Source organism: Dioscorea cayenensis, chromosome 9, assembly GCF_009730915.1.
Source record: "Dioscorea cayenensis subsp. rotundata cultivar TDr96_F1 chromosome 9, TDr96_F1_v2_PseudoChromosome.rev07_lg8_w22 25.fasta, whole genome shotgun sequence".
NCBI lineage: Eukaryota > Viridiplantae > Streptophyta > Magnoliopsida > Dioscoreales > Dioscoreaceae > Dioscorea > Dioscorea cayenensis.
Genome location: NC_052479.1, coordinates 1,513,180 through 1,527,534, shown reverse-complemented (window position 1 = coordinate 1,527,534; position 14,355 = coordinate 1,513,180). Strand labels below are relative to the sequence as shown.

Genomic DNA, 14,355 nt, shown 5'->3' with positions numbered 1-14,355 from the left:
TGTTTTAGCCACTTCTTTTAGTCACTCAAAGTGTGAATATATCATGAATTTCTTGAACATAGGTAATTATAGATTTTGAAAGGGAATTATTTTATTTAATTATAGAAATAATACCTTTTAATTTTCCCTATTTTGGCCATAAATTTGATAAATGAATAAACCTATAAGGAAGACAATAATGTTTTAGCCACTTCTTTTAGTCACTCAAAGTGTGAATATATCATGAATTTCTTGAACATAAGTAATTATAGATTTTTGAAAAAGGAATTATTTTATTTAATTAGAGAAATAATACCTTTTTAATTTTTCCCAATTTTGGCCATAAATTTGATAAAATGAATAAACCTATAAGGAAGACAATAATGTTCTAGCCACTTCTTTTAATTAGTCACTCAAAGTGTGAATATATCATGAATTTCTTGAACATAAGTAATTATAGATTTTGAAAGGGAATTATTTTATTTAATTAGAGAAATAATACCTTTTAATTTTCCCTATTTTGGCCATAAATTTGATAAATGAATAAACCTATAAGGAAGACAATAATGTTTTAGCCACTTCTTTTAATTAGTCACTCAAAGTGTGAATATATCATGAATTTCTTGAACATAAGTAATTATAGATTTTGAAAGGGAATTATTTTATTTAATTAGAGAAATAATACCTTTTAATTTTCCCTATTTTGATGCCCTTAAAAAGTGGCCGACAAAACATGTGCATGCATTAATAGGAGCCATTGTTATGAACCCTACAACTCTCATTTTTTTCTCAAACCAACACAAAGTTATTAATTTGTTGAGTCTATATTAGATGGAGACGTTCAATTTGAAATTTAACATGACATGATATGATTAAGACATTAGCTATATCTCTCTTAGGTTTGTATGCATATATTTAAATTATTAGGGATATTTTTTGTTTGAATAAAATGAAATATTATTTTAAATTATGAGGTATGTATGCATAGGAAGAAGCCTAATTAGGAATTAGAAATGAATCTTATTTATGTCTTAGAGATCAAAGTAAGCATCTCATAATGTCAATTATTTTAGTAACTTTAATAGTACTATTTCTTCAACATTAATAATATTAAGGACACCTTAAAATGTATTCTATTGGTTGTAAAAGAGGTTCTAGTTTTTTATGTTTTATTTCAATATATATATATATATATATAAGGACCTTTTATTATTATTATGTGTAGTTTGAGATAAGATATTTGAGTTAACCCAACCCTACTCCTAACCCTTACCATAGCAACTCTACTCATTTTGCAACAATAGTTACCTAAAATATCTATGAAGAAACATATCCAAAATCCTTAACCCTAAGTGTCCAATGAACCCTAGATTCATAAGATGACCAAAAACAAAGATAAGAATCCATAAAACTTTTACTTGATATTGACATTCTGTACTAATTAAATTAATCTTTTCAGTTAATCTAATTTAATTTAAATATAATTTGCACTAATAATTTTTTTTTTTTAGAAATATTTACAAACCATAGTTAAAATTGAATAGTATTGAGTTGTGAGGGAGATAAAATATCAATTATATTATTACAGGAGTACAGGAAGAAAAATAAAAGTTTTCAATTACTATGTATCACAAACCAAACACTAAAAATTAGATTAATAACAAATCATAGTAACTTTATTTTTTTTCTAAGATCATAATACCTCAAACAGAATAAAAGTCTAAACAGATATATATGGTACAAGAGTATTCAAGTGTGTGTGGGGTATAAATTAAAGTTCAAAACAAAAGCATTACCAACAACAAAAAAGAGATGAAGTCCATAAACAGTTAGTGCAAAAACCAAGAAGACAGAATGAAAAAGAAGATGATGCATGATGGAGAATTGAATGCACTATATATATATATATATATATAAATTCCATTTCAAGAAAAAGATTCACCAATTAAGCAATGCATGTAATTACTATCAAGTAGGCTATTTTAATTTCTTAATTAAATATGGTGATAAATGGAATTGGATAACAATAAAGAGCAAATTAAGAAGGCCTCAATTTAATGCAATGTGTGTGTTCTCTTTGTCAAGCTCAAAGGTATAAGAAGATAATTGATCATGCTTAATTCCTAGCTTGATCAGAACAACAAGAGAGACTCCAAGTTAGTTGAGAAACATGCATACACTCAAATAGATAAAAGATTGCCAAAGTTTATAGATGTACCATTTTGTATTTCAAAAAAGAAATTAATAGAGAGATAGAGAAAGGCTTGTGATCACTTGGAAATCTCTGCATGGTGTTTGAGTCCTTGTGTCCTTTCTGTAAATTCAATAGAAACAAAATAAACAAACATTGATGCAAACATATATATATATATATATATATACATCTAGCTAGTTATATGCAATGCATGCATGCATGCTGATCATATATATATATATATATGAATGATAATATATATGATCATTTTAAAACTATATATAGACTGTAATTAATGATCAACAGAAATAACAACATATATAATTAACATATATTTATGATGATGATGATGATATATCAAGAAGAAGAAATAGAAGGAGATGAAATTAGTACCATGTATAAAGCTCATGAATTATAATTAATTTAAGTTGGAGGAGCTCCACCACCTTCTTCCATCACCTCTGAACTACTACCACCACCACCACAGGCAGAAGAAGAAGAAACGTTGCCAGCAGTGACACCGGAGGTAACCCGCTTTCGCTTCTTCTTCTCATAAGGAATACCCCTGGCATGAGCTTGGCTTTCCCTAACCTCTCTTAAGTAAATCCTCACAGCACGAGCAGCAAAAGGATTGGACTCAGGCCTGCCACCACTCTCTTCATAGGCAGCACGAAGACGGCCAATAAGGGCATCAAGAGAACCCCAAGCTTGTCTAAGAGGACAAGCACAAGGAGAAGGAGGATTAGGGTTTCCAAAATAAGGACAGGGATTGACATGGACTTTGGTCTTGCCAAACTGATCAAGATATTTCAAGAACTCAATGACATGAGCTCCACTGCATCTTGGTAAGGCAAGAGGTGGTTTGTGGTTTCTTAAGTATTGTTGGAAGGTGTTCCAATCTCTACGTTTTTGAGCTTCATATCTACTGAGTTGTTGTTGTTGAGGAGGATGAGGATGAGGATGAGGATGAGGAGGATGAGGAGGAGGAGGAGGAGGATCAGTTGAAGAAGAAGAAGTGGTGGATGGAGGTGGAGGGTCCATCATGCATGAAAATTAAGGAAGGAGGATGAGTTTAGGATTGTGTTTAATTTGATATTAAGGTTTTTTTATGATTCATGTGAGAGAGAAAGAGAGAAGAAGAGAGGAAAGAAGAAGATTAGTGTTAGGATATATGGTAAAGATGGAGATTGGAAGAAGTAAGAGCATGAGAGAGGAAAGAGTGTGGAAGGGAAGAGGGAGTGGGGGAGTGAAAGGGACTTGAGAACAAGGGTTTGCTTACAAACAGTAAGACATGATATACTTGTTAAAGCATGAAATGAAAGGAATGGAGATATCTTTCTCTCTTTCTTTTTCTCTTACCATTTTTAGGTGTTGGGGGTTGGGGGGATTTTTTCATACAACTACTAATTATTTCTTTAATTTTCATGTTAGAATTATTTATAAGTGTAGTTTTTGTTTGTGTTTTTGGTTTTGGTTTTTCAATTGTTTTTAAATGTGGACTAGTGATTTTGATTAAAGAAAACCTGAATTTTATGTGAATATTTTTTATATCATGAGTTCAAAGGTGATGATCTGTTTTTAATTCTTGAATTTTTTTTATTTAAATTTTATGTAAATGTTTCCTATGTAAGTTTAGAGAACTTTTTGTAAAGTAGATATATTATAGAAGCACTTCATAATTTTTTATAAGTGTTTTTTATAATAAAAAAAAAGATAATTTAATGATTAATTTTAATCCTTTGGAATTATATATTCTGGAATCACTAACTATTTTAACTACTTCTTTTTTCTTCAAGAACTAATTTAAATATCAAAAATAGATTTAAAAATATTTAATTTATAACATAAGTATTTTTTTATTTTGAAATTAGTCAACTAAACAGACATTTCTAGTACCATGTGTTGACTTACGTAGATAAATAATGTTTTATCTACAATTATTAAAAAAATAAAAGTAAAAATACAATATGAGGATCTATGAAATGATGATTTATCTATAATTACTAAAAAAAAAAATAGAGTTTGTAAATCTATTAAACTGCAAGTGTATGGTGATGAAAAACAATGCCCAAATTTATATTCTATTATACTCATATTTTTTTTAAAAGAGGATAGTCTAAATCTACCACCTTAGTCTATAGTCAATTATAACATGATAATTACTAAGATTCAAACCCTAACTCTCAAATAAAATACTCCTAATTATATAAAAAAAGGAAGAAAGAAAGAATCATTTCTTGGTAAAGAATTTGAAGTTCATGCTAGGAGTACTATAATTTTTAGACCAATTTGAAGTTCATGCTAGGACAATAATAAATTAGGCATCTATTTTAGACTAATTTTAATTTTTCATCCAAATCTCCTTGTAGACAACATGAAAGAAAACTTTTACTCATAAATGAATAAATTAAGTTCTTGATGACTATTGTCCTTTTACAATTATATGTCTAAACCAACAATTTTTTAATCTATTAACACTAAATTTTTGTGTAGATTGTTAATGTATTATTAAGAAGATGAAATCAAACCTCAACCTACGCAGAGTGAGGACACAAATGTGTTAATAGATTTACTCATCTTTGTACACATTCCTGCTTGAGTTTGTCCACATTTCGTTAAAAATAAAAAATATTCACGTGTTTAATTATGAGATTCAAAAATTTACAAGCATGATCATCTTTGTTTGTTTTTATAGTTTAAATAGTAAAAAAATTAATATTATAATCATAGATTAGATTGAAGAGACATGGCTGCTAGACCTTGTGTGTTTGATCTATACAACTCAACATAGCCATACATGTATATATATATATATATATATTTCTTAGTGCTAAATAATTAGATATTCTTGTAGCTAGATCCCACTTTTGACAATCAATTGAGGGATAATTGAATTTTAATCAAGATATCCAACTGTAATCATGACATCTTAATTGGCCATATGTTTAATAATAGGTTCATAGGCTATAACAAACTCATTAAAATACAAATCCTAATTGAACTTGAATTCAATTTTTTAATTTCATCAATTATTATTTCGTGTCTATATTCATTCATGAAGACCTTCGTGTTGAATTTCAAATGATAACACATTTTCTAAATTTTTTTTGTTACTCTAGTATTATTTAATTATATATATTTTATTTCTAAATATTAATTTTCTCCAAAGAGGAGAGATTAATGACCAATGTTTTTTTTTTTTGGTTTTTTATTTTTTAAAATTTACTTAAGAGTTGGCTCATATCAAGCAAATGAAAAGTGAAGATCATGATGTTCTTAAAATTTAAAGTCAAGAAAAGTCTAAAAAACACTTAATCACCATATATATATATATATATATATTAGAATATATTTTATATATATCCTTAGTTTTTTAAATTCTATGGATGTATGATATCAGTTGTTACATCATGATCTAACTATTGCTATTTTTAGGAATAATGTAAAGAGTTTACTATTAATTAGTTACTGTTGTTACATCATCATATGTTGTTAAGCATTATATAGATATCTGTTAAATACTATTAGGTACTATATATGAATGATAGTAGTTATATGTAAATCTAACCTCTATTATGGAATGTTCTTAGATTTTAACGCCAACAAGACATGAATATATATATATATAATGTTTGAAATTGATGGAAAGGGCTTGTGTGGGGTATGATCATTTGATCATAATAATGCATACACATCCTTTACATGATATTGGGAATGCCATGCATGCATGCATGATATTATTTATTTATTTTTGAAATCTAAGCATGATGTTGTTGTCCTTTGTTAACATTAATATGTTGAGAAAGGACAAAGAATCCAATGCCACCAGCACCCTTAACACCAAACAATTGCATTTTACCTTCTTTTCCATTTGCATGCATCTCCCCTAACCCCTAATCCTCTACACTTTCTTAGCTTAAGTTCCACAATAAGTTTATGGCCAATTGAGACCCACCACCATGGATTCTTTCAATCATTCAAAGTCCTAATGCAACTAGCTAAGTATCTCATCATCAAACGTATATATATTTATATAGTTATTTATTTATTTATTTATTTATTTATAGAGAAAAGTTAATGTATGGATAGAGCACAGTAGTGATTTGCTTGCATCCATTATCTAGCACTTTAAGTGTCTATTTGATTAAGTTTTATGGTTTTTGGGAGTTTAATTTATGAGAATTATGACATGAGAGTGAGATGCATATGTTTCATTAATATAAAGAAAAAAATTATATAATGAGAAGGAAATGTAAAACTCACGAGCAAGAATAATAATTACAAGCTTGGTCAAATTTAAGGTCTTTCATCAAAAAAAGAAAAAAGAATGTGCAAGCAAGATTTAATATGTTGTTCTATTTCTTTAAATGATAATGATAGTGTTATTTTTTTTTAAGTACAAATTAACTTATTATGTCAAGATTAGTCAGTAATATGTCTAAGAATATGAAATTACACATTTGAAATAAATGTATATATATATTATATATTTTTATTTTTTTGAATATAAAATAGCAATGTACACCATATATGGAAAGCCCAATTTTTGTTATGCAATTCAATTATATACATAAGATGATATAATAATACAGATCAATGTGTAAAATGCATGTTAAAAAAGATGGATGGGTAAAAAGTTTAGATAAATTAAAAATTAATTATATTTATATAAAAATATATATTTAGGTTATATATAGTAATCCTTTTAAGAAGTCATGGGAGTGGGACCCAAGAGAAGTGTAATGGATCTCACTTAATTTGTTTTTGAGGTCATTTTCTTGACTAGTTATGGAGCAAGTTGGTCCTTGGAATAACTTAAATATTCATCTTTTCTTTTGGCTTATGATGATGGGAATCTTCATCTCCTCCTTTTTTAATATTTTTTTTTCATTTCCTATATATATATATATAGATTATACTTACATAATTTATATATATTTAGATACCATGCATTCTTTAAAGCTTGGATTTGAGATTGAAGATGACGATCAAGGAGAATGTGAACGTTTAAGTATTTAGTATTTTTAAACGTTTTCATTTGGTGTTTAGGATTTAAAATTCATTTTTAGGGTTTAGAGAGCATATATATATATTGCTTTATGGTTATGTATTGCTTGTCGTTGTACTTGAATTCGGCTTGAATTTTTTATATTTTGAATTAAGCTTTCGTTTAGTTTTTAAATTTGAAATTTATTTTGGATAAGTATGAGCAGAGTTTAACTTGATAACTTGAAATATATAAATATATTATATTATATATTTATAATAACATGGTTTTATTATATGATATATTATATAACATAATCAATGAGTTCGAATCATTGTACATGTGAAAACACCCCTTAGCACAAGTTTACCATTTTTAAAATTTTCAATATAGTATTCTACCCTCCAAGGAAACTAGTCTGTTAAAAACTTAAAGAAATTAACTATAAATAAAATTTAAATTTAAGTTGAATTAAATTTCGAAATTAAAATCAAGTGAGTTCGCTTTTTTGAATTAATTTCAAGCTAAAGTGGAGCTCGAGTTATTAAGCTCAGCCCATTTTCAATCTTTAGTTGTCAATATCCATCACTTCGTTTTTTAGGTATTTGTTTATTAATGATAACAAGATTTGAGGTTGCAACACCATCAAAGAAGAATTAACTTTACTACTTGAGATTTAAACTTGGAATATTAATAATATTAATTAATTACATATCTAATTTTTATATTTCTAAAACTGGCATGACTTCACCGAATAAGAAAATACTAGAAAAATAGGTAACTTTTTAAAAAAAGTTTCATAACTAAATAAAACACATGCACATATCAAAGGATGAAATTAAAAAAGAAACTTTCATTTGTTATTTTTATTTATGTATTTGTACAAGCTTCTTTGCCATAAACTTACATTTTTCATATCTATTAGAAGTAATATATATACATACTGTGAATTTTTATAGTGAAAAAGAATAAAACAAATATGTAATACATATGTTAGTTATAGGTCAAAGTTTTTAAATAGTTTGCATATATAATATTTATATAGACTATATGAATTGGATTCTAATAAGGATTAAATTAGCCAATTTTATTTAAAATCAACTTGAATAAATCCATTCAAAATATCTCTTATTTTGAAGTCATAATAATTTTTAAATGTAAAAGTTATCTCCAACAATTTCTCTATCTTTGATGCTTCTCACTGTCAAGATTAAATGATGAAGAAAATGAAATATCAAGCATATCATAATCAAAGATGTTGAGATGAAGATAAAGATCACTGTTTGGTAGAGTGGATTCATGACATTAAAGAGATATGTTGCTAAATAATGAGGCACAAATAAGTTGGCATTATGATCGACATAAAGCCTAGTCATTTAGATTTGAATTTTCAAAAATAGACCAGGCTTAGATTTGAATTTTCAAAAAAAGATCTATTTAATTTTAATTTTGAGCTTAATCAAATTAGCTTGTGCAAGCTTTTTTAAGCTAATTTTAATATCTAGTCAAGCTTGAGTTAGACCAATATGATGAAACTCAACACATTTATAATTGTAGTTGTCACCATCCATCAATTTATTCTTTAAGTGTTTGTTTATCAATAATGACAAGATTGAAGGCTGTAATAACATTAAAAGAAAATTCACTTTACTATTTAAGATTGAAACTTTGGATATAAATAATATCAATTAATTATATATATGATTTTTATCTTTCTAAATAACATAAATTCACCAATTACGATAAATACTAAAAGAAATATTTTTTTTCATAACTAAATAAAACATTAGCTCATATTGAAGGAATGAAATTAAAAAAAAACCTTCATATGTTATTATTATTTATTTATTTATTTGTGCAAGCTTATTTGCCATAAACCAACTTTTTTCATGTCTCTATTAGAAGTAAAAATAAAATTGTGAAAACTGTGAATATTTATAGTGAAAAGAATCACAAATATCATAAATATGTTGAAAAGGACAAACATTCAATTCTAAAAAATTTCTCATAATCCAATGGTAGGTGATCAAATGCCATATTTTTAATAGTTTGCATAAGAAGAATTTAAATGGGCTACATAAATTGGATTCTAATAATGCTAAAATTAGCCAATTCTATTTAAACTCAACTTAAATAATCATAAATAAATTATATCTTATTTTGAATTCATAATAATTGTTAAATGTGAGAGATATCTCTTTATTAAAAACGTCCATAAACTAGTTACATTTATTAAAAATAAAAGAAAGTACAATGAACCATAACATAACAACAAATAGAGGACTAATAAATCAACACTTAAACAAAATAGTCCATGGGCAAAGATATCAATAACAATTTTTAAAACAACATTTCACTGGCAGACAGATCGATGACAGGACAAACATCAAGACAAAACAGTCCACTACAAGTGGAGCAACTAAAACAATAAAACAGAACAACAGACTAACACAAACTAATAAGGACACGACAAAACACTAGGGAATGTAGAATAATAAGGCGAAGTAGTATCATCCAAGAGGAAAGGAAGCTCCCTTGTATAGTACCAAAATAGAACTAAAAAAGCAAATCAATTAACACTTGTGTGGGAGGATGACTCATCTAGATCACACCCACGAGACCCCAAGAACTTGAGACTTCCCCTCACAAGTGCACTCAATTCTCTAACTAATGACTCTGCAGCTACAATCACCCAAGAGAAAAAGATATCAATAATTTTACAAATGAATGCATATAGCAAATGCAATTTGTCATTTAAGATTTATTCATTCCTCTCCATCTAGATATTCCATACAATGGTCTTCACTGAGAGATCCCGTGTTTCCTTGTATAGAGTTTGAAGGTTAGACTTCAAACTGCCCACTGATCATCTGTAGAAATAGTTCAACAAATAGCCCAAAGAATGTCATTAAAGTAATTCCACACTCTACTATTATAAGGACGAAGGAGGAGGTGGTTTGCAGATTCAGAAGTAGTGTGACAAAGCACGCACATCATAGTCAACAGCATGTTTCACTTCTTAAGTGCGAGATTTTCAAGAGTGAGAATATGATTATCTGAAGATGTTGATTTTTCAAAGACAATCTCTTCCAAGTGGTTGGTGTTATAAAGATACGATGATCACCATCATTCACAAATACATGAAAGGATTTGACTGAGAACTACCATTAGAGATAAGGTTCTATTATTTCCAATCGCTTATGTCGGTAGAAATCCTACGGATTAATTAGGTCCACCACCATAAGATTAGAAGTAAAATGTGTGTTCTTTAAACTAGGGATAAAATCCCAAACTACACGCAATAAATGTTGGAAATTTCTATCTTCTCCAAGCCAAAGATACATCGGTGCTTCTCACCATCAAGATTAAAGAGGACGAAAATGAAATGCCAAACATATCATGATCAAAGATGTTGAGAAGACCAACATCACTGTTTGGTGTAGTGGATTCATGACATTAAAGCAATATGTTGCTAAATAATGGAGCACAAATAAGTAGGCCTTTATGATGGTCATATTTAATTAGGGGAGAAAGAATTCATTTGTAGTGATAATGAAGAGAGACTTAACCACCCTGGAACAATCACTCTCTCTTGGCCCATATCATGAAATGTCACATGGCTCTATATATTAATATATACACCTTTTGTGCAAAAATTTAGGAAGTCACTGCCAATCCCCTTCAACTTCAACGTCACCCAAAAAAAAAAAACCCACTATAAATGATTCATTGACTTTTCAAGATGAAATATTTTCTTTTTATTTAAAAAGAAATACATAAATTATAAGCTATATTACAAACCGAATGTAAAAAGATAATCACCAATAAAAAAAATAGATTATGACAGAGAACTATGATATCCTTTTAGTCATCATTTTTTCACTAATATGCTATAATGTGATTAATCTTAATTTGTCGTAATATACGATTAGAATCAATTTTATAATATATATATATATATATAATAACACAAATAAACCTAATTTTTATAATTGTCTAATGATATGGAGTTTAATAAGTAATAGGAAATACATCCATTAATTAGTAAAACAAAAAAACGGTGGAAGATAACTAATTAATTATTTTTTTTAGTTTTTGGTCTATCAATTTTTTTATAACCACAAACTCTAAACTAGTCTAGTCTGGACTAAAAGCTTTATAAAAAGATAAACTTTTATCTCATTTGCAAACACAAAAATTCACACTAGAAAACCACTTGGACCAACTCCATTAGTAATTAATATATTATATACATATTGAAACAATATAAATATGTTTATGACCGGAAAATGCAAATTGCCGACTTTTTGCTGCGTTTAAAAAAAAGCCAAGCCCATCAAACGAGCCCATAAACTACACCAAGCCCAAATATTTTCCATGCATAAATCATCACAACAGTACAAAGTACAACAGTACTTCTTTGCCAAACTTCATATCCATCCAAAAATGAAAACTGCCATCTTTCTAAATTCATCCACTCAAACATTCAAACAAAATAACCCCTCCATCACCAGGAACCATCCCAGAACCATCCATTCTTCTCCCACACATTTCACATACCTTCTCTCAACCCCATATAAATACAAACACTAACTCACACCATTTTACTTCACATTCTTTTATTCTTCAACCATGCATTCCTTCACCAATCTATTTTTCATCATCTCTTTACTTATACTACAAACAAGAATTTGTATCATTTTAGCAATAGAAGACAAATTAGAACACATAGACCCAACACTTCCTCCTGCACTCCCCGGCCAAACACCGAAATGCTCAGTCCTAATTCTCCAACAAGACTTCGCAAACACCATCGGAGCACCACCGGCCATGGCTAACTACACTGAGCCCGCCGATTGTCCTTATCCATGGACTCGTGTCGTGCTCGACCTCTCCGTCTCCGCTTCCGACGTCCAAAAAAGCCGTATCGCCGCCATTTGGCTATCCGGCGTCGAGATTCTCCGCACCACCACTCCTCTCCCCATGTCCCCTGGCACATTCTGGCGTGTCCAAAAGGACATCACTCGTTACACCAATCTCCTCCGCCAGCTCCCCGGCGGCGCCGCCGGCACCGCCGCCGCCGGCGACGGAGTTAAGTTCTACATGATGCTGGAGAACTCAAATGAGAGACTCCCGGGTGTTTACATGGCAAATGTAACCCTTCATTTTTACCGTGGAGAGCTCGTCGATGGCCGAAGAGGCTACACGGCGAGGCCAACGGTGAAAGGCTTATACCGGCAACCGGCGGACATAATCCTTCCGGTTTCCCAGAGCTGCGCCGGCAATGGCTTCTGGTTCCGTATCCAGAACGAAACACACATCCCATTCTCATCACTCACCATACCACGTAACACATACCGTGCCGTGCTCGAGATCTTTGCGTCTCACCATGAGCACGACGAGTTCTGGTACGCTAATCCTCTCCGGCCATCCTACTCCTCCGGCGAGTTCTCAAACTCCAACGGTGGGTTCCGTCAACTCTACGCGACAATCGACGGGAAGTTCGTCGGCGGGCACGTACCATTTCCGGTGATCTATCCCGGGGCGATAAATCCTTACTTCTGGTCACCTGTAGCAGCCATTGGGTCTTTTGATATTCCGACGTATGATCTCGACGTGACGCCGTTCTTGGCGATGATGATTGATGGACAACCGCATGAAATTGGTGTTGGAGTTCGAGATGCATTGCCGCATTGGTTGGTGACGGCGAACTTGCATCTTTGGGTGGATGTGTGGTCGGATTCAGTAGTAGCTGGAATGGGAGAGTACTTTGCGCCGGAAGTGAGGGTGAATAAGAATGGGGAGTGGAGGAATGTGGAAGGGCAGTCAGAGGTGAGTGCTGATGGATTGGTGAGGTTTACAGGGTGGGTGGCATCATCGAAAGGGAATGTGACGACGAGGGTGAGGCAAAAGATAACGTTTAAGAGTCAGGTGGCGGTGCAGAACCGGGGAGGAGTTAAGCAGGTGGAGATGACAAATAAGGCCAGAGGTGATGTTGGGCTCACTATGGGTCACCAGATTTTAGGTAGAGTCCAGATGTTTGTTGAAGCTCCACTTCAGGTAACTAATTTTATTTTAATTTATTTTATTTTATTTTTTATTTTTTATAAAATAAATTTTTTAAATCTGTGATAATTATTTTTTGAATTTTTTTACATGTAAGTAAGCAAATGAATGCACTGATCAATTGAAAAGATAGATTTAAAATAAATTTATTTTCTTCTGGAAACGGAAAGTTACAACCATTTATATAGGAATGCAAACCCTAAAATATTATAAATGTAGACATGTAATCTGGTAGTCAGACACTTAGTAGTGTGTGAAACTCGAGTTCAAAACTTCATATCTGTGGTACTATTTACTTATTGTACGATAGCTCAAGTATTATTCATAGTACTATTTAATTAAATGAGTTTCTATAGTTCCACATGGGAGTAGTTATATTCTTCTCTTATAGAATTGCATAGTAGAAAATTTATTAATTAATACAGTTCTTGTAAATTTTTTGACAGATTTTTATTACTCTATATGATGTATTACCGAGTTTATAATTCCGTAAGAGATTGATAACCTACCGTAACTGATGTACCTTCATGCTTGTATTTTCCTTAACAATCCCTTAATGAATTGTAAAAATTATGATCCACATTATTCATAATATACATATTCAGCATAGTCTACAACAATAAACAATAATTATATTAATTACATGAATATTTGATAGGTGCAAAGCACAATGGAGACAGATCCAAGTGGTGGTGTGCTAGAGAGGACTAGACTGTTTCATCAATTGGAGGAGGTTGTGAACTTAAATGAAAACCAAGTGGTGAGCTCAAGCACATTAATTGATCGGCAAGATGCCGAAGGATCGGCGTTGATGCATGATGGAATGCCGGTGTGGGGAAGTGGGACAACAAAATCAAGTTATAAGTATAGGGATGATGCCAATGTTTGTTATCTTAGGACAGTGAGTGCTGAGGGTGGTGAGGTGAAGTTTGATATTTCTAGTCCGTCATGCTTGGCCATGGAATAGGTGTAGTTTTTGTGATGTGTTGGAGTAGTGTTATTTATATTTTATATTAATTTAAGTGAGACAATAAGATTATTTTGTTGTTGATTATATATATTACTTGGTTTGATTGGCGTGCTTGACAGAGCATGTGAATTGTATGTTGGATTGTTGTATGAGAAAATA

General features: G+C 30.5%; 2 protein-coding genes across 2 annotated transcripts; one reads left to right on the top strand and one right to left on the bottom strand.

The window, feature by feature from the left end:
* Positions 1-2,006: 2,006 nt before the first annotated feature.
* On the bottom strand, positions 2,007-3,485 carry LOC120269073 (protein LIGHT-DEPENDENT SHORT HYPOCOTYLS 5-like). Its single transcript, XM_039276365.1, has 2 exons — positions 2,567-3,485; positions 2,007-2,293 (listed from the first exon to the last, which is right to left on the bottom strand). Exon 1 carries the CDS (start codon positions 3,215-3,217, stop codon positions 2,597-2,599), a length of 621 nt encoding a protein of 206 aa, XP_039132299.1. The 5' UTR covers positions 3,218-3,485; the 3' UTR covers positions 2,007-2,293; positions 2,567-2,596.
* An 8,298-nt stretch (positions 3,486-11,783) lies between these two features.
* LOC120268724 (peptide-N4-(N-acetyl-beta-glucosaminyl)asparagine amidase A-like) lies at positions 11,784-14,343 on the top strand. Its single transcript, XM_039276013.1, has 2 exons — positions 11,784-13,220; positions 13,885-14,343. The coding sequence occupies exons 1-2, from the start codon at positions 11,793-11,795 to the stop codon at positions 14,191-14,193; spliced, it is 1,737 nt and encodes a 578-aa protein (XP_039131947.1). The 5' UTR covers positions 11,784-11,792; the 3' UTR covers positions 14,194-14,343.
* The last annotated feature ends 12 nt before the right edge of the window (positions 14,344-14,355 follow it).

Excerpts from the sequence above, each read along its gene's own strand:
- LOC120269073 (XM_039276365.1), bottom strand. The coding sequence starts at position 3,217 with ATGATGGACCCTCCACCTCCATCCACCACTTCTTCTTCTTCAACTGAT.
- LOC120268724 (XM_039276013.1), top strand. The coding sequence starts at position 11,793 with ATGCATTCCTTCACCAATCTATTTTTCATCATCTCTTTACTTATACTA. Across the intron at positions 13,221-13,884 it reads TTGTTGAAGCTCCACTTCAG|GTGCAAAGCACAATGGAGAC; the intron begins GTAACTAATTTT and ends AATATTTGATAG.